Source organism: Lepidochelys olivacea, assembly GCF_965140295.1.
Source record: "Lepidochelys olivacea isolate rLepOli2 genome assembly, chromosome: 1".
Lineage (NCBI taxonomy): Eukaryota > Metazoa > Chordata > Testudines > Cheloniidae > Lepidochelys > Lepidochelys olivacea.
Window position 1 is genome coordinate 251,589,995 of NC_140411.1, and position 21,470 is coordinate 251,611,464.

General features: G+C 41.8%; 1 protein-coding gene across 4 annotated transcripts in view; it reads left to right on the forward strand.

Moving 5' to 3' along the window:
• The window catches only part of TBXAS1 (thromboxane A synthase 1), a 324,038-nt gene that overhangs the window by 223,430 nt on the left and 79,138 nt on the right, over positions 1–21,470 (forward strand). For all 4 annotated transcript variants that reach the window (XM_084632610.1, XM_084632611.1, XM_084632609.1 and 1 more), the window contains one exon: positions 4,041–4,355. In XM_084632610.1, the coding sequence (XP_084488736.1) occupies positions 4,041–4,355 (315 nt within the window). The remainder of the gene's footprint in view (positions 1–4,040; positions 4,356–21,470) is intronic.

A 21,470-nucleotide genomic window follows, 5' to 3' on the forward strand; every position in this document is an offset into this window, starting at 1 on the left:
GCTTTCCCTTTCACCTTCTAAAACTGTAACCCAAGAGGTCCATTTGGGTCCCAAAAGCCAGGGTTCAGTAGTTAAAAGGTCGTTCTATAGGCTTAACTTAAAAGTTATGCAAAAGTGCAGTTTCCCAGTTCAAGGCTGAGTGAGCTTGAGACCCTGCCCAAGACCCTTGATTCTTGTGAGGAGAAGAATTATGATGCATTGCATGCACAAGGGACAGACTTCTATGTTCTTTTGACAGCTGTGAAGCTTAAAAGTGAGTACTGAAGAAAGAATGATAAATACTGCTGGATGTGCCTTCCCCAGAACAGGACCCATCTGTTCTTCTGCTACACATCTGTAGCACAAAGCTGGTTAGTTCCATGCAGAGTGATTTTTCTGCATGGCCAGGTGATGTTTAAGGAGACTAATGAGAGGGATGATATGGCCCAGATCAGTGGTGTTAGGAAGCATATAATAAAGTATCTTTCTCTGAGAGACTGAAAGCAGGACTTGTCCTAGTATATATTTCAAAGGGGGTAACTATATCATCCACAAAGTTGAACATTTACTCTCCTGCAAACCACATCCAAATTATAGTCTTTGAAGCAGTAACTAAATCTGAAGCTTTCATTGGTTTAATGATAGATGCTTCCTTGTGTGGAAAAAAATAAAAAATGGAAGTCCATCTCATTGACGTGACTTTGTTTTGCTGCTGGCAATTGCAGCTCCCTCTTACTCAGGAATAACGTAACTAAGAAAGATTGAATATAATATAGAAGGTTCTGTTGGCTTCTGCTGTCTGTCAGGAAAATCAAAGAAACTTCCCATTGGGAAGAGTAAGCCAGCAGCTAAATATGATGCCCAGAGAATGTTTTCATGTGGTGATGCTACCAATATCAGATCTGTTGTCAAACTGAAAAATGTGCATTTTCTTTCCTGTGAATGTACCTGAGAGACTCCCTCTTCTCACCTCCAGCAACTGACAAATAATCCAACTTTTTTTGTTTCTATGCCAATGTTTTTTCCCAGTCACCATACTGTGCTTTTTGGGGAAGGATGATTTTACTACCTTTGTGATCCCAGAAAAAAAAGCATGTCTCACTGTGATAGGTAATAACCAGCCTGCCAAATTGAAATCTCTTTTCTTTGCTGGGCTGATGATTGTTAATGTTGCATTCTGTATTGATGTGTAAAGTAGAGCTGGATGAACTGTGTACTGCGGAGGATTTGTTAAAATGTACCGCTTTATTCTCTTTGTGAATTATCGATGAACAAGTTGTGATTTTTCAGTGTTATTCATTCTTCACATTTATTCAAATAGTGTGTGCAAATAAACTTAAGTTTTTTATGGATTGTTCACTAACCGGTGGCTTTTAATAGTCCCTGTGCGTTACGGGGCCAATCACATGGTATAAATAAGTTAGAAGTTATTTGCTTCTCCTCTCTGATTGGATGACCTACAGTTCATAAACAGGAAGATGTGTCTCTTTTCCATATTATATGCAAAAAGGTCAAAATTGTGATGGCAGTGTTTTAGTACAATACACTAGTGAATATTTAACTTGTGCTAGAATTCATTTTGTTTTGCACGAATGTTCTTGTGAACTAAACTTTGCTCACCCTGTTCTATTATTTATTATGATTATTATTACTTCAACTATTCTGGCAGTGCCTAGAGGCCTCAAACAAGATCAGGGCCTCATATGGCTAAATGGTGGGCAAGCATATTGTAAGGGACAATTTCTGCCCCAAAGAACTTACAATCTAAATTTGAGGTCCAGACTTCACAAGTAAGTACAATTCCTAGGCAACAGGAGCCAGTGGGTTGCTTTGCAAAACTACACACAAATATATCTTTGACCATATTTGCCTATCTCTGGTTCAAACTAAGGGCTTGTCTACACTAGAAAAATTGTACCACTTTAAATTTACTGGTAGAGTCACAGCAGTACAACCCCTCTAATGTTGACATATTGGTATAAAGGTGATTTATACCATATAACTAGCTATTCCTGTGCAAGAAAGGGATTTAACTATACTGGTGTAAATCACCTTTATACAGCTACAACTGCATACACGGTAGGGCATTTACCAGTATCACACACCTAATTGAAATAGGTATACAGGAAAAAATTTCAAGTGTAGACCAGGACCAAGAGCTGGACTGTTTATTGCACAATGCATTGACTACCAGAACAAATGTTGAATGAGCACGTGAATGAACGGTTTCAGAGTAGCAGCCGCGAAGTGAGCTGTAGCTCGCGAAAGCTTATGCTCAAATAAATTGGTTAGTCTCTAAGGTGCCACAAGTACTCCTTTTCTTTTCACGTGAATGAAGTCTTCCTAGGGCAGTTAAATGCAGTCTTTAGCCATAAAGAGTTAAAGTATGCAGAAATATTGATTCTTTGGTTCACAGGGACGGCTGGGAAAGAAGGTATATTACCCAGTAACAGTTACAATACAGTCACAGCTCTTTTATTTCTTCATGTGTTAGACATGAGAGGCTTTTTGCTAGCAGTACATTCATTTTGACTGCAGAACACATTTCTAAATTTAGGCATAGGATGGTGTTGTAAATGATGGGACACATTTCTGAGTGCAATATACAGTAATATGGCTTTGCATGCTTCATCACCCTGGGAAATCCATGCATGCAGGGCACTGGGTGTAATGCAGATCAGCTCGGCCAGTACGCACAGCTCTTGTGTATACCATAACTGGCACTGGCCTTTATAATCCAGCCTCTTGCTTTCAGGGGCACCAAATTCACATGTGTAATTACAAGCTTTCATTTGATGGACTGAGATTCACAGGAGAACTTAGAGCGGTTCCGTGCTACCCCCTTGCCTTACCCAAACGCTCTGAATTTCAGTTTCTCTCTGCAGTTTGCTGGCAGCAGAGCTAGAGCACAGGATATAAAATATTTCTCCTCTTGGCTCTCGCTGCTTCTTGTTCCCATGTCATGTAAAAATATTATCTGATTAAGTCTGTTGATATATATAATTAATTGCTCCTTCCTTACCCTTATCTCACTAGCCTGTCCTTTCTCTGGTTTCTTCTTTATCTGTATCATCTGATGCAAGAAAATAATTCAAAATATTTTTGTTTATTCTTTAATTAATAAATAAATGCCGATTTAATCCTTTTGAAGAAACACTTGATCCCTGCTTTTCCTTTTCAAGCTGCAGCATGTCAGATCCTGGCACTGCAGTCACCCCTGGGTTCTTTCTGTGCTATGATACATTATGTTGGTATTTGAGGAATTGACAAATGAATCTCCTGGCCTCATGGCTTAGATTCAGCACAGCAGTATTATATCCTGCTCTCAAAAGTCAATCCAAACTGGCTTGGAGTCAACCTGCTCTTGTGCATAGTTCTGTTCCTGTGGCATTTTTCTGGCTCAAACTGACATAAGCAAGTAGCTTTAGTAAAAGGAGGATGGTTCAACAAGCATTTTGCATGAACAAGACATACATACATGTTTTGTTCTGATGTAACTATATCGTAGAGAGATGCTTATAGTGGTGCAACTTATTACCAAAGTTATACTAATATAAGCACTTTTATACCAATAAAATGGAGTCCACCCTAGAGGGCTGCACAACCAGCATAGTTAAATTGATACAAAAACTGTGGATAGATCTGCCCTGAGACCTAGATTGTGGCTTCGTGTGCTCTTGAGTGGCTGCATAAGCTAACTCCCCTGTACATGCCTAGCGTGGCTATCTGGACCTTAGGTTTGGGCATATGTGAATAAGTGGAACAACATGCCTGCTTACTCCCTTCTCAGAGTAGGTAGGTGGGGAATGGGCAGAGAGTATGCCTCCATCCCCCCGTCCCTACCCCCCACATGCACACGCACTGGCAATACAGCTGTGCCGGTGTGCGTCGGCTGGGACATGCCATTATAGGTACGACCAGAAAGTGCTAAATACCCACCCTCTGGAAATTAGGTCCTTGTAATGTGTCTGACGTGGTCACGCACAATCATTTTGAACACATGTGCATAGTTTATTATTTTGATTCATTCTGAGCGTATGTTTTTATCTTGCATTTCACAGAGGCGCAGAGACTTCCTCCAGTTGATACTCGATGCTCGCAGCTCTACTAACTGCATTGGTGTGGAGCACTTTGACATAGTCAACCAAGCTGATGTTTCCATTCAGGACCATAAGCCTCCTGCTGACAAGGCCCTGCCTAAAAAGGTTCAGAAGACATTGTCTGAGGATGAGATTGTAGGCCAAGCCTTCATCTTCCTCATTGGTGGGTATGAGACCACCACCAATGCCCTCTCCTTCGCCACCTACTTATTAGCCACCAACCCAGAGTGCCAGGAGAAACTGCTGCAGGAGATAGATGAGTTCTCTGGAAAACATGTGAGTAGATTCATTGACTTCTTTGCATAACATAAGTAGTGTGAGCAGAGTGCCTGCCTTGAAATATGGACCTGGACACATGAGGCAGATATTAAAAATGTAAATTACATGCACAAAGCTACATTAATGCAACATGAATATTGCACCATTAAAATAAAAAAGTCAGGGAGTGCAAAAATTAAGATCCCAAGAGTAACATTTAAATGAACCATGTTCTCTTTATTAATCCACTGTGAATGTATCCTCCCACTGTAGCCTCTAATGCAGGTGGTAGTTTTGTCGGCCCCAGTCCTGTATGCATTTCCTGGGTTTTAGTTATATTCAGTTACTTATTTAACAAGAAAAATAAAAACAAAATGTTAAATGTCACCACCTGGCCTGAAACACATGACATGGATGCCAGACTGTTGCGACTGAACCCAACCACTGGGTCCTACATGCTTCTAAACCCACTGGGACTAGGTAGCGTCCACTCACTGTTTCTAGCTCTGAATCCCTATGGTACACTATCAGGCTGAGACCTCAGGCAAGCAAGGAGCACAGGCTTAGCCTAGGAATTTCTTAACCACAGTCATTTTACTCTAGAAAACATTAGTGAATTATAGATCTTTGAAAACAAGAAACAGGCTTGAGGCATACCCTCCACCCAGTCTCATGTTACCCCATTTGTGAATCAAAGTTTGTCAGCATTCATGCTGGGCATATTCCCTCCTGCTTTCTCTCTCTCCTTCACATCTGGCTTACATGTAGCAGTGGTGCACCTCTGTACTTCAAAGCAGCAGCTCTTCGTAAATATAGACTCTTTCCTTTTGCCATGTGCCCTGGCTGAGGAACTGCAGACCTACCGGCTGTGCTGGTGCCCCTATGTAGAAAATCCATTGTTCCATGAGTTTGGACCAGTAGTTGAGAGACAATCAAAGTGGATGGCTCCCGATCGCTCTGTGACTGCTTCTCAGTGATGATCCTTCAGCAGTGTCAAATACTTTTCCTGGACGGGGCAGCTATCTGGAATGCATTTCAATAACCTTGCCTTGGGTGAGATTGGACATGTGTTCAGCACATAACAAAATGGATGTAGGTCCTGACACAAAATGAGATTACAATATAAAATGTTCAGAATGTGACACAGACATATCCCATTCTATCACACCAAATATATCCAGTGTGGATGAGTTAAAGTTGCTACTGGGCCAGAATCAGAAGTTCCTGATTCTTTTTTTTGTGTGTGTGTGTGTGTGTGGTTTTAACTGTGAAACCTTATGTAGCAAGGTGGGACGCACCAGCACAGCCCCTCCCGCTAGTCGTCCTGGGAATTAGCTCTCCGGCCTCCGGAGTGCCCTTTGCAGGCCAGTGTCCCACTTGCCTCAGGCCCCCGTTTCCCTCACAGACCCCAGTGCCCCTTTATCTTGGGTGCTGCCCCCTGGCAGTACACCCTCTCTCTGGGTCTCCCCACCCAGGGGAACCCCCAACCCTCTATCCCCACCTCACCTCAGTCTATGGCTACTGCCAGTCACCATCTAGCCCCCACTCACTGGGGCAGACTGCAGTGTACAAGCCATTCATCATTGGCAAAGGGGGGGTTGGACCTGATGCCTCTGCCTACCCTGGGCTGCACCTCTGCAACCCCAGTACCATTCCCAGCCTTTAACAAGGCCTGCAGCCTGCGGGGTTTCCAGGCTGGAGCTCCTCCAGCTCCTCTAGCCTTCCCCTAGCCCTGCTCCACTCTAGGTTCCTTACTCAGCTCCCAAGCAGCCAGGCCCGTCTCACTCCACAGCTAGAGAGAGACTGCCTGAGCCCCTGGCTCATAGTCTTTTATAGGGCCAGCTGTGGCCTGACTGGGGCATGGCCCCAGCTGAGGCTGCCTTCCCCATCAGCCTAGCCTTTGGCTCACCACCCCTGCCCTCTCCCAGGGCTGGCCGTAACCATTTCAGGCCTGGAGCGGGTGACCACCCCGCTACACCTTAATATAGTTGTTTGCATGCCATAACCTTGGTTTTCTTTTCTTTTCTTTTTTTTTAAGAAGATGAGAGAGAAACTGCCTGTGTGCTTAATAATTTTAGCAGTGATATGGGCCCAGTAACTTTTTGAAGGGAGTAATGTCCCACCTTTGCTGATTTTGTTGTTTGTCCAGAGACATTTGTCTGACAAATGAGTTTACAGGGCAGCAGCAGCTGTTTACAGCATAAATTTTTGCAGCCAAAAAAGATAGCTAGAAAGAGGCAGATTCTCAGCTGATGTAAATTGATGTGGTTCCATTGGAACTGCTCCAGTTTACACCAGCTGAGGATCTGGCCCCAAACTCTTTTTTCTTAATGAACACTTAAAATTTGCAGAATATTGTACAATGTCCCCCAGCCCCCAAATGTGGCCAGACACTAAAATTATACAGTTTAAGTTTTCTTCCCTCCCCACACCTACAGTTTTGTTTTGTCAGTGTTATGGCAGATTTTTATTTTCTGAATTTTCATAAGCAAAATTTTTGTCCTCAATAATGATCTTCAAAGCTTTTGTTAAAATATTAATAAGTTGAATTCATCCCAAATTGGTAAGAGAATCTATGTATAGACTTAAAAATTACAAATACCTGTTTATTTTAAAACCAAACATTTTATATCGATACCTTCTTCACTTCCAGTACCTGCAAAGCCAAGTCCAAAGTCCACTTTTCCTTGGCTACAGTCAATGGAAACACAGTGCGCCAGAAATTTTGATCTCTTGAATTCTCTGCTCTAGTTGTTAATAAGATAGTGTGCAGTATCTAGTGTCTGTATTTGTCTTCGTCATTGTTTTTCATGAGCTTTTTAATGAGTCAGGAATTTGGTGGGACAAAAATAACACTAGATACAGCCTTCTTCATTTCAGCTGATGAATTTGCATGCTCAAATCTTTGGTCATGCAATTTTGGGTTGCTTACTTCTTATGCACCCCAAAACTCACCTTTGCACCATTTGTGCATGCAAATTGAGTAATTAGATGTCTGAGCAGCTTATTTACATGCAAATCCAAGTTTTAGAATATGCAAAAATGTACATGATTAAAATTTACCAATTTTACCCAGCTCTGGTTGTGCAAAAGTAAAGGCCAGTCTCAGAATACTTTGAAAATTTGCCTCCATCTTTCCTGTATGCAAAACATTCTTTGAGTGGCAATTCTACCTCTAAGCAGTACCTTCCCAAGTTTTTGAAAGATTCCTTTTGCTGTAAGGCTGTATATATAAGTGATAGCAGTGAAATACAAACATTCATCAACCTGATCCATAAGGCTTTCTCCTCAGCAAAATCAAGCATTTCATGCATATAAGCTGAGCTACTCCAGTGAGAGGCCACTGGCATCTTATGTTCTAATTATAAGACTCGGTTTATAATTCTAGATTATTATTACTACTGTTGCACTCCAAGTGGAGCATCTTACTCCTTTCACTCAGGTACAAGGGGAAAATTCTGCCCTCAGAACCATTTTACTTCATTGATGACACTAGGGAGTTGCAAAGTTGTGACTGAGGGCACCCTTTGGCCTACAGTGGGTATGATTTATTGGTTTATGTTGCAGTCAGAGCACTTCAGGATTACAATCTATTTGTGCTAGATATTATATTAACACATAAGAAAATATAGTCTGTGCCCTCCCAAGGAACTAACAGTCTAAGAAAATAAGTGACATCCAAAAGGATCCAATGAAATATATACAAGTAAGAGTGTGTGTGTATACATATACTCTCTCTCTCTCTCCTCACACATACACATCTACATACACAAATGCATTATATTTTTCTACATAATTGTAAGTAGATGTAGGCATTGTGACACAGTGTGTGATTCACTTCTGTCTTTCTGTGTTCTCTGAGCTTCTATTATTGTTAGGTTCAAAGGAGTAATGCTTGACTTTTGTTCCTATTACAAATTTATTTTCATGATAGCTCTATCTTTTGTGGTATTTGGAGAAAGCTCTGTCACTAGGGCTTTAATGGCAGAGTAGAATATAAAGAAGGAGATGGGAATGGTCGGCACACAGATTAACTGCGTGGTTTAACAGCATAATAAATGGTTGGTTCAATATGCAGTCATACGCGTAATAGGATTGATGGCCTTATCTTTATTTCATAGTGGACATCAGTCTGGATACCAAGGCAATACATGCACAGTTGTCAGTACCCCCTTGCAGAGCATTTCCCCTGTTACCTCACTGATGTTCAGTTTTAGCTACCGATAACATATATATGGCTGTATGACAATGGAGAAGAGGAACAGAACTGTAGTCATTCAGCTGTCCTCTTCAATAACAAGAAGTTCATGCTTCCAGTCTGCATGGCCCCCTGTCATAAGGTTTCCTATTACTACCAACATTAACTACAATTTATCTTTTTAATGTGTTAGAGGATCCCTGATCCAGGAATTCACTTCAGGGTCAGGAAGAGGGTATAGCAGTTCAATCCTATTAGCACTGTAATTAACCACATTTAGCCTAAAAAATAAAATCCTCACAGATGATTTGAAAAGTTATGGGGGAAGAAACTGTTTTAGAACTGGGAATGTATTAATGTATCGTGTTGGGGGGGGGGGGGAAGGGGGAAGGAGTATGTGACCCAAAGGCTCGCTGATCTCAAAGTCACTAAGAAACCTGAAGAGGTTATAGCAGTTGAATGATGCTCAACATTTCAGCTTAGCTCTTACCTTTAATCCAAGTGTTTTGCAATTTAAAGATCATGATAGAAGAACATCAGTGGGACAGAACAGGCAAGATGGGTGCAGCTGGCCAGGTTGTATCTGACCAGTACATAAATAGAAGACTGTACTTATTCATAGATGCACACATGTTAAACAGTTACGCTGTGTCCTGTCCAGCCAAATTTATAGTCAGGTAATTGCAGTATGCCTACTCAATTCCCCCAGCAATTTCAGTTGCATTGTACAGTTATATTTTTATTGCCCTAAACTGTGGTGTAGAGTTGCAGTATGATCTTAAAACACCTGCTGCATTACATCCCAGAGATGGCTGCACTTCAGTGGTGAACAACGTGATTTATGCATAGATAGGAGTAGTTAATACAGTCATTTACTAGTGTTTCTAGAGCATTGTGGGATCCAGCTGAGTGGGCCTGTCCTATATAGCCCTTTCAATCCTGTTCCTTCTGACCCGGGAGTAAGAGGCACCCACATCCCTTACCCCCACACTCAGGGGCTTTATGCCAGCCTGACCTAGGCTAATGAGAATGAGACTGGTACAAATTGGGGAACAGAGCAGTTCCTTGTTGGCTCCTGGGTTCAGACCTGAAGAGTGCCATGAGCTCCCTATCCCCTGTGTAGGCCCTTTGTCTATCCCCCTTGCACAGTGAATGCAGACGCTACCACTAACCTGGGCTGTAGTAAGCCTTGCGGAGCAGCTTGCCAGGGAAGACAGCCTTAGGATGGGGCTGCTCTGTCAGTTTCCCTCAGAAAACAGTGCATGTAGTGGGTCGGAGTAACAATTCCTCCTTCACCTCCACTCCTCTCCGCTGCATACTCTATTCTTTCTCTTTTGCTACACTCGGGCCCCTTCTGGGTTTGTACATGTGCTCTGTAACCATTCCTGTCAGCCATTCAGAATCCTTTGCCAGTTCTGTCTTGAAGACCTTACAGTCTAGGAAGACATGAGGGAAAGAGCTGAGGGAGAGGGGTACAGGTGCAGTTTTGCTACTGCCTTTCATTTCACTTCCCATTTGTCCCTCTCCAGATAAAGTCATCTGTAGAAAAGACAAAAGACATTTCTTAAATGAGCAATGTCAGTTCACCCTTTAGTCTTTAAATCCAACCCAGATCATCAGGTGATTAATCTAACTTGGGGGCGGGGGGAAGGGTAGGAGCTGGAGTCTGGACAGTTCACCCTTCAGAGGGTGAAGAGAGCCAGAAGAGGTGCTAGGAATGTATTTTTGTGCCCATACCTTAATCTTAGGGAGAAAGCATAATCTAGTGGATTGGGGCTGGAACTGGGAGCAAGAAGCCTTCTGAGTTCTGATCCTGGTTGAAAAAATGTCTCACTGTGCAGCCTCAGCCAAAACACTTCACCTTTCTGATTCTCAGTTTAACATGTAAAATATGGACAAGAATTATGTACCAACCTGCCTCACAGAGCTCTTATGGAGATCAACTGACGCATGTTGGTATGCATTTTTGATGACATAAAGCACTGTGTATGGCTAGTGTAAGTAAGGACCTGATGCTGATCCTGGAACCATGCTGAAATAATTTGAAAAAAATCGAATACTGTATTAATGATTAAGTCCTCAGTGGGCTGATACTAGCTAGGAGAGCTATGGTGAAGCTCCACCTGAATAACAGCTCATTCATTCTTGTCGCTGGTTGCCTGTGAAGATTGTTAGGGCCAGGCAAACGCAAGGGAGAACAGGAGGTTGGGAGGAACAAGGAAGCAAATGTAAATGTGTTTTAAAAATGAAGAGCAAATATTAATGGAAAATATTAAATATGGAAACAGAGCCCTTGGGGGTCTTCCATTCTAGTTTTTAAATAATATACAGTATATTACTATTATGTATTTACATACCTAGAAACCCCAACCAAAACTAGGGCCCCATTGCACTAAGCATGTACTTACACATAATAAGAGACAGTCCTTGCCCCCAAAATGCTTATAGTTTGAATGTAATAGGTAAGACAGACAAAGGGAGGAAGAAAGGAAATATGCCCATTTTAAGGATGAGAAGTAGAGAGACTGTGGGTATGTCTAAACTGCAGTTACACACCTGCGGTTGGCCTGTGCCAGCTGTCTCGGGCTGCAAGGCTGTTTTATTGCTGTGTAGGAGTTTGGGCTCAGGCTGCAGCTCAAGCTCTGGGACCTTCCCACATCGCAGGGCCCTAGACCCCAGGCTCCAGCCTGGGCCCAGAGTCTATCACTATTAAACAGCCCCTTAGCCCAAGCCCTGCTGTCAGCCCGAGTCAACTGGATCAAGCCAGCCACGGGTTTTTCACTGCAGTGTAGACATACCTTCAGTGACTTGCCCGGAGTCCCACAAGAAGAGCCAGGAACTGAATCTACATCTCCTGACTCACAGTCCAATGTCTTAACTACAAAACAGTCATTTATTTCTGTTGTAACCCCATAAATCTTAAAGAAACTCAAGGTCTTGGGATTTTAGCTTGCTGCTTAAAGGCAGTTTGGAGGAATGTTTTTAAAGGAAAAAACTCTGTCCCATAAACATTTGCTATTCTGTTGCTCTGGCACATCAAACAAAGAAATGTTGGCCTTTCCTATGTTTAAATTGCATTTATTGCTTTTCATTGGCATTGATTTGTGCCTACTCTACATTATTACACATCATCATTTCATTTATAAAATGGTACTGCTTAATTGTTGTTATAAATCTGCTTTGAATGGTGAGTTGCAAATTAGCCAGGAGCTGGACTGGATTGATACATAGCCACTCCTTTGCAGGTCATGAACTTGCTATAGTAATTCATGAAATAATTTGGACACAAGCTAGGCTTTCTTTTATTGCTTAACTTGCAAACTTTGGGGCCAGATCCTTATCTCGTGTAAATCAGCATAGCTCCATTGACTTAACTGGAGCTAAGCTGATAGGCACCAGCTGATTGTGCCCTTTGCCTTGAACTCCCTTCCTACTATTGTAGTAATGTAACTAAATACTGCTTGATATTATATTTTTGTCTTGTTATAAAGGCGTCTTTACCAACTTAAAATTCTTCCCTTCCATAAAGTTTCCAGGGAGCAGTGAGAGGAAAAAGTATTTATTATGGTGTCATTTTGCTAATGAAATACTTTATATTTTAAGCTGTTTATTCAGTGAATCTCTTTAGTAGACAGGCTGCTTTCTCCGAGTATTAGCAAAAACAAGAGGTGAAAGTCACAGAAATGCCACTGTCAGGGAATTACCCACAACAATTTGCATGTATCTGGTGCCTTTCATACTGTATCTCAAGGCACTTTACACTCCGAAACTTGCAACTACAGAGACTAAGCTTTGCTGAGCAAATATGCTGAGGGTGAAGACTTGCGTTTGTCAAGAGAGCCTGTATCGTAAATAGGCTTTGGAAGAAGAATTCCACAGATGAGGGACACTATTTTATACACAAACGCACACAAAATAAGCACAACCAGCAAGAATCATTTTGCTGTCAACTTTGTCAAAGAAAAGGCCCACTTTGATTTTGTTATTTGTGCAAGGAGAGGATGTTTCAGAGCAGCACCTCGTTCACGTGAGCATCAGGTGCCAGTAAGCAGCTTTGTTACTTAAAAACAAAAACCCAGTAAAATCCTTAGACCACAATAAACAAGAGCCAATTTCTGCATTCCTGGTAAGGTCACTGGATAATTAAATGTTAATCTGTGTCTCTAGATACTTTTATATTTGCTGTATGATGATTGCCAGAGCAGGGGAAGAAAATACATCTTTCCTTGCTGTTTCTACACTCCGTCAGTGTGATATACCCAGGGCAATCCAGGCTAATGAGTAGCTGTGTCACCCCTGCCCTCTAAACCTGGGGTTCCCTTTACGCTGCGTTGCTGCTGTAGTCTCCAGTTTCGACTGCTTACAGACAGCCTCCAGCATGCAAGCACTCCTACCTACTTTACCTACAGTGTGTGTCCTGCAGCCAGCCAGTCATATCTTGGCTCTCAGCAGCTTGGTTATATTGCAGGGTGACCTCAACACCCCCCCCACAATCCAAGATCTTTCACAAAAATGTATTTCCTATACTGGCCAGTCCCCTCCTGGACAATGCAAGCTTATATAAAGATTGTTTTATTAACAGAAATAATATGCACACATCTTGGTACCCCAAATGGAGTTTCGCAGACACTTCAATTTAAACACACTGGATTAGATAAAAACAAGTTTATTAACGACAACGAGAGAGATTTTAAGTGTGTACAAGTTATGAGGCATAAAAGTTAGAAATGGTTACAAGAAAATAAAGTTAAAATGGTACTGGTGCCTAACTTAACAAACTATTTCAAATTCAAGCAATTTCTCTCACTGTATGCTATTAGCAATCTTACTGATCAAACTTCTTAGGCCAGGACCCCTTCTCCAGCTCAGTGGCTGCTACCTTCGTCCCTTCTGGTGCAATGAATTGATGGACAGAGAGGGTGAGGGAAGAGGGATGCCTTGGGGTGTTTGTCCCTCTTTTTATAGTATCAGCCCCCCTCTTGGAAAAAATTTCCAGCTGAGATTCTGGAGACAAAAAATCTAAGGAGAAGGATGTACCCTGGTGCTTTTTCCTCACCTGTCTGAGATTTCTTTGTCAATCCTTCCTGCTTGAGGACTCTGTTTACTGCTTAAATGCAAATTAAGCAGAGCACACATTCCTTTGTTTGAGACAGATCTGTTTGCCAACGTCTGCTGTGGTTTGGAACATGTGTTAATAACATACAAGGAAATCTTCTAACTTCACATACAACATTGCCACACACATTTTACCAGGACTATATTGACCAATATATTATGAGTTTTCAGATGAAATCTCACAAGGCGTACTGTGTACAAAGATTATTGCAACAGTGTGTAGAGTGTGGACTTGCTGTCACAGTCAGCTTCTAGAGAGGAAGGATTTTGGGGAAATCCAGGTTCACTTACCAGTGTGACCTTGGGCAAATCACTTAGTCTTTCTGTGCCTTAGTTCCCCATCTGTAAAATGAGGATGATGATAATAATACTTTCCTACATCACAAGGCTGTTGTGAGGATAAATACAATTTAAAAAACCTTCCGAGGTGCTCAGATACTACAGTAATGAGGGCCTGATAAGTACCCTAGATAGATACGATGTATTCTGTTAGGAGTTACATGTATGAAATGATTTTTGACAGGCAGGTGTCAGTAGTTACCACCTTCCTCCAAACCTGCACTCCAGATAAGTACTCCTGGACCATAAATCCTTGCTGTTTCCGGGACTCTCCAATCTATTTAATATTTCAGACTAGACTTGCAAAGACATACATTGGTTGATTGCTAAATCAGGTGAAATTTTAGAAGTGTTTTTTAAGAGTATATTATTAGTTTATATAAACATAGTCAGTACCTTAAATCCCCAGCAGGAGCCATGCATTCTTTTGTCTCTTTGACTGTTCTAGGAACCTTACAGGAAAGACAGCCTGCATATGAGAAATTCACTTGACCACTGGGGCAGCACCATGAATAGGCAGGGTGGTCTGGAGTGAAACTATTGACATGACCATTGCCCTCATTTTTCAAGGTTATATTATTGGCCAGAGGCTTTTGAGACTATAATTTTTTTCTAATAAATGTGTATATTCTTTGCCAAGCTAATTAACACAGACTCATCTGTCTCTTTCCTATGAAATCTAATCTTATCTGTTGCTTGCAATTCTACATGTGACTTGGTATACTAAAGAGGGCCTTGGATAATATATGCTGTTGAGAGATTAATTTTTGACCCCTTGATTTTCCTGGCATTTTGACATCAGAATAGTTAACCAGCATCACTACAACGTTGATGTTAAATAATAAATTATTCCAGTGACATGGAATTTAGACAGAATGGGCTCAGTTGCAATCATGCAACCTCTAGGATGATGGACACCCTAGGAATTCATAAGTTTGATTACCTAGATTAGCTGAAAAGGGAAGGAACTGAAGGAATCCTCCCCCACTTCAGACTTTTTCTTGGAGGAGTGAAAATTGACGTATTTTTCTCTCAGGCTAAAAGAAAATTAGTTTCATCAAGCGAGAGTTGGACTCTCGATCCCCATTTCTTTTGTCCACCATTTTGGTAATATATGGTAATCAATATACTTCCATCATAGGCTGAGTAAGCCAAACCTACAACAATATCAGTGTTTTGTTTCTCTTTTGTATCTGCTGATAGACCAGATTATTTGCAGAGCAGACATCACAGCAGGTGGAGTAAGGGGAGAGCCTGATTGGAGTGAAACCCTTGTCCACACTGATGCCCAGGGGAGATTGAGAACAGATAAACTAGGATTTGGAAAGGAGCAGGGCAGGTGGATGCTCAGAGTTTCACTTGACAGGTGGGCCATAGAGAGATGAGGAGACAAGCTGGAGCCACAATAAATTTCCTTGGCTGGCTGACTGTGCCGCCTACATCTTTCATAGGCCTTGGAATGGTTGTAAGGTACTAGCCCTGCCAGGGAAGCCATATGTGATGAGATGTAGTTTTGTCCATATTGTATGATGCCTATAGAATGGGATTATCTTATCCGGGTGCAGAGTGTCTCCCAACAGCAGTCTTTCCAGAAGCATGAGGTCCTATGCGTAGTAACTAGGTTCAACGCTGCAATGCAGGTCATGTGAGTTGTGATGCAAAGTAAGTAAATTGGGGTGAAAGGGTAGGGCCCTGACCCAAAAGAACAGTGGCTCAGCCATACTTATTACCTACAGAAACTAGAATATAGGAAGTCAAAGAAATCTGGAACATCTGGCCTCGCGGTATTCAAAAACAACAAGAGAGGAAGAGCTTTGTATGATACCTCTCTTTGTATGGAACCCAGACTGTATCCCAAAAGCTCAACATTAACTGGAAATAGAATTCATCAGGATAGCACATATCTCCTGGGGAGCAGTAACCAAACTAAACAATAGCAGCAAAAATGTAACTTCTCAATTTAGATGTTAATTTGCTTCCACTTGGAACAACAGCATCCTTTCCTCTTCCCCAAATTAGCCACAAGATTTCTCAGGGGATCAATAGTGCTTCAGGTGTAGCATTGTAGTCTGCTTTATGCATTACCATCAATCCTTCTTATCCTGAGATGTCTTCAAGCCTCAGCAATTAAAATTAAGAGGAGATCTTGATACAAGTCGCTCCTTTCCTGACCAAGACAACCTTGGGTTTTTGAGACTCCAGAGAAACAGGTACCTCTTCTCTCAGTAAGGGCTCTCCTAGTGGAAGGGGAGAATTCAAGTAACACATTTAACCAGTAAATAATCAATATGTGTCTGTATGTGAATGAGCTATAGGGAAGAAAAGGAGAACTCTGTAATCTAAAAGTCCAGCACAGAATCCTAAATTACCTATTTTATACTTCCAGAGTCTAAAAGCTGGGCTGATGATGATATTTTGTTAAGAAATATTAAATCCCCAGAAGCATACCATGATGGAATTAAACTCCTAATGTGTTAGCAACTTAAAAAATGATCCTAGCTGGTTTGAGTGTTAGGTCAAAGTGGAATTTTTCCTCCAGGTATGTACATAAATTAGGTAGTATTAACAGAAAACAACCAGACCATTTATTTGTCAATACGTGTACAAAGTGAAGGCCTACTGACCGGCTGCCAGAAGGAATGGAAACTAGTTTGCATTTCATGATTATGTAAAGCAGTACCTTAATGGGGTGAACTTCCTGTGACCTTCCCATGTTGCCCTCCCTGCCCCCACCCTAATTTTCAATTTCTAACAGTTTACTCATGCAATAATGCTACACAGCAGGAAGCTTTGTTATTGCGTGTTCCATCCTAAGATGCCTTTTTAATGTTGGATTAGAGAAACAATTGTGATTCAGTGTTTAGGATTTTCTTTTCTTCTGTTTAGGGTTCTTCCTGTGATATGGCTAAACATATCTCCATTAAAATGGGACAAAAGGGAATGGTGTTGGGAGGAAGTCAGGGAAATGAAAAAAAGCCCTCAGCGTGCATGCTGTTTAATACTATTTTGTTTCACGCTGATTAATAGTTTATGAGAACAAAGAATTGAAGAACATTGGATTTTCACTAGGGTTACTAACAAAAAAAATTAATGGCATAAATTGCCAAAAAGTGACTGGTTTCAGAGTAACAGCCGTGTTAGTCTGTATTCGCAAAAAGAAAAGGAGTACTTGTGGCACCTTAGAGACTAACCAATTTATTTGAGCATAAGCTTTCATCCGATGAAGTGAGCTGTAGCTCACGAAAGCTTATGCTCAAATAAATTGGTTAGTCTCTAAGGTGCCACAAGTACTCCTTTTCTTTTTGCAAAAAGGGACTAGTGATATTGGATGCCTTGATTTAATGGGGGCCAAATTTGAGAAACCTAACAGAGGCCTAATTTTTGGAGGGCAGAAAATTAGGCCCTTTTATGGTGTCTCAGATTGGGCAACCAAAAATTGAGACTCTGAGATTAGTTATTTTTTGAAAATTCAGACCACTTTCCGAAAATGTGTCTGTGTGATTTGGATGATTGTTAATAGGATATGAAGACTATCACCTCTATATCAGCAGCTGAGAGAGGGCCTAAGGGCCTAGGTCAATAGAGATTGAGGGTAGTTACTATTCAACGTCTCTGGTGCAATGCTATGTGTCAAGCTGTTTGTCTCTCTTCATGTATGGACAAGTGTCTGAATCCATTTTAAAACTGGTACCAGGACTGGCAACGTTGTTAGGGGAGCCACAGATTGAATGCACTTGGAGTTAGGTTTCTATTTCGCTCCTATAGGTTATCCCTCCTGGCTACCATGGAGGTATATGACAAGGACAGGGAAGGGAAGCTTATGCTGTCTCTGCACATGTGGAATGCGTTCCGTGAACAGAATAATTAATTCTTCAGGGCTGTCGAACCAGCACTTTTCACCAGCACCAAATTCACATTTTAATATCCTAGAAAACAATGAGATTGTGTTCTAGGTAAAACTTTCTGGGTTTACATGAAAATGAGAGAGAAATTGAATTTCAAGGGTACTTTTGTTAATGAATAGAAAAAAAGGTACAAAGGTAATATTTTCCAGTAATGTGTAACATTCCCTTAGGTCAAAAAAGGAAGAAGTTAAAATGATATTGACACACATATCACTTTGGGAACAGGAATTGAATGAGCTTAACACCTTTCTTTGTGTTAGACATGTTTGCAGTCCAAAAAAGACAAATTGTGTATCATCAAAAAAGTTCAGAGCTGTAGGTCCATTATCTCTCGCCCCTCATTGCTCTTGATTTCAATAAACCACAGGGGGAGGGGTGTGGAAGGGATATTAAAAAGAAACCTCTCAGTAGCTCCATTTTTTTATGCATCAATTTTGTATGCATTGAAGGTACAATATGATGAAGGTTTTATGCAGTCAGGAGCCAAGATTTAATAGCCTGAGAAATAGAGAACCTTACAGCTAATGTCAAGGTGTTAATCTAACCTTGTGTTTTAATCCGTTAGTTGCCCAGGGAATGGAAAAACAAAAGGTAAATATTTTGATGTTATGGAGTGTTCAGGGAGAAAATTTGCTTCCAGCAGAGCGGCTTTTAAATAAATGATTAAGATTTTTTTTTCCTTGATGGGAAAAGAATAACTATAAGATACATTTAGTAAATTCACTTTCCTTTAAATGTCTTGCATCTTTCCGTCTCACTAATTAGTAAAAGTCAAATGTTCTTGCTCTGCAGACGGTGACTATGAAGAAAGGGATAAAGTATGTGGAAAAGACTGCAGAGCTGAAATAATTAGGCAATTTATCATTGAGGGTAATTGGACTTATGCAAAGCAGCATTGTTTAGTACAGGTTTCCATTTCTTCTAACTGGGTGTGAAAATGCAGTTGCATTGATTGGGCAATACTTTTGTGCTTTTTCCAGTATGCATTATACCAGGGTCTCTCAGTTTAAAGAGCAAGCTTTTTACCAGTCATTTTTTTCACTTCACTGATCTTCAGAGTCATCATTGAGCTTCTTAGACCCCAAGCCAAGATTAAAGCACCCAATGTAGAGTCAAGATGGGAGGGGTGGGTTGCTGGATTTTAATTTTTTCCTCCACCAGGTGATTTTCACTTAACAAATTAAAGTTTTCACTTTGTTTCAGAGGAAAGATTGCCAAATGGAAGCACATCTTAGTCGCACTGGTAGCTAATTGAGACATTATGTCAGTTTCCCGGGCATGTTGACATAGGGAACAGGAGGTCCAAAACTGTGCCTCTGAGCATATATCTACACTGCAATTAAAAACCCATGGCTGGCCAAAGCCAGCTGACTTGGGGTTGTGGGGCTCAGGCTGTGGGGCTGTTTCATTCCTGTGTAGACTTCCGGCCTTAGGCTGTAGCCTGGGCTCTAGGATCCTGCGAGGTGGAACATTCCCAGAGCTCGGACTGCAGCCTGAGCCCCTAACTGCAGTGAAACAGCTCCTGTGAGCCCCAGCCAGATGACTCAGGCCAGCCGCGGGTTATTAATTGCAGTGTAAGTGTAGAGTGACCAGATGTCCCGTTTTTAAAAGGACAGTCCCATATTTAAGCCCTGCTGCAGGTGTCCTGACTTTTTCTTAAAAACCAGCAAATTGTCCCATATTTCCTGTCTTCCCTGGGCCCTGGTGCACAATGCATCCTTAGGGCTTAACCCCTTCCTGCCTGTGCTGTAGCCAGACAGCTGGGTTATGTTGGTTATGCAACAGCCTGGAGGTGTTAGCTGCCTGTCAACACTAGGAAAGGACAGGCGGCTTCCAGCCACACGGGGGTGGGGAGGAGAAGCGGGGAGGCAGAAGAGATGAACTCTGCAAAGACATGGGCCAGGTCATCCCTTCCCGCTCGCGTGGCTGGAAGCAGCTCCCGTCCCTTCCCTCCCACACAGTGCCGAAAGACTGCTGTTGGCCACATTCTGGTGTGAACCCTGGCAGAAATCTGGGGAGGGGGGACATATGACCCTGCGTTCCCCCCCCCTGACCCCCATATGTTGCCTTGGGAAGATGCAGCACCAGGTACCAGGGGAGGCAGGTCTGTGCTGGAGGCCCAGCCAGGCATGGAGGGTGGAGAGCCCCGGGCCGGGGATGAGGGGTGTCAAGTTGGTCGGTCACCCCCCTGTGTGAAAGAGGTGTATGGGAGTTTGTGTGTCAACTCTCCCTGTGTGGGGGGGGAAGGGAGGGAAGGGGTGTGTGTGTCACCCCTCCCCGTGTGAACCCTAAAGCCTTAAAGATAAGAAAGTAAATAAAAAGAATTCAGCTACACAGTATTTCTTAACAGGGCTCAGTTAATTTGAATGTTTGTATTGCATAGTTCTGATTGATTGCTGTTGAACTTACTTGAATACCAGTAATTTTACCAGGTGTCCCATATTCAGCATAGGAAAATATGGTCACCCTATGTAAGCTCACCTTGAGAATGAAAAACATAAGCATGAAGGCACCACCAGCAGGTAGATATTGTTTAGATATTAAGGGGACAGAGGTGAGCAGTTATTATTTTATAAGATACAAACAAGTTCATTATTCATTGGCAGACATGGCTGCCCCTTCACTCTGGTAATCCTTGTAGCCCTATGCATTTCAAGTGCCCCTAAATTCAATCCTTCAAAGGGAAATATTCTCTTTGTTTTCCAAGGCAGAGATCAGGGCAGATATCCCTCTGCATCCCTGTCAAAATTTCATCATGTTTCCTGCTTTACACCCTCACCCTTGACACTTACCTCATCATGCAATTCCCAACCTTTTGACCAAAGCAGACTAGATGTAGCCTCCATTTGAGCTAGTCGATGCCACACCATGATTGGCTGGCTATTGAGTAATGCAAGGTATTTCCTTCCCTTTGTGTTAAGTGCTCTGCCATTTCATCCCTCCTAACACCTGCCCAAGGAAGTGAAAGGCTGTGAATGGCGAAGGCTAATATCTTTTTTAAAATACTTTTTTCTTTCTATGAGTGTGCTTCATCCCGTAACCTCAAAGTGCTTATAAATATTAAGCCTTATAACATCTCTATGAGGCTTGTAAGTAAAATTATCCCCATTTTAAAGGTGTGGACAGATTAAATATTTTGGCCAATGTTACAGAGTGAAGTCCTGATCCTGCAAAGACTTACACACATACTTAACTTTAATCATGTGAGATCTTTGGTTGGTGTAAATTGGCATAGGTCCATAGACTTTAATGGAGCTATGCTGACTTATGCCTGCCAAAGATCTGACCTGTTGAGTTCAGTAGAACTATTCAGGTGCATGAATTAAGCACACACATAAGTGTTTGAAGGATTGCAGCATAAATCTGTGACAGAGCTGGGACTATACCCTAGGAGTCCTCTTTTCCAGTCTCCTGGCCTACTCTCTCAAAAGCATTCTTCCTTCCCTATGTCCCTTGCTGCACCGAAAAAGGTTTAAAAAAATTTAAAAATCTTTTCTAAGAAAAATTGAATGGCGTAAGATGGCTTTCCCAACCTTGTGGGTTATGCTGAGTGGAATTTTGAAAATTAATTAATGA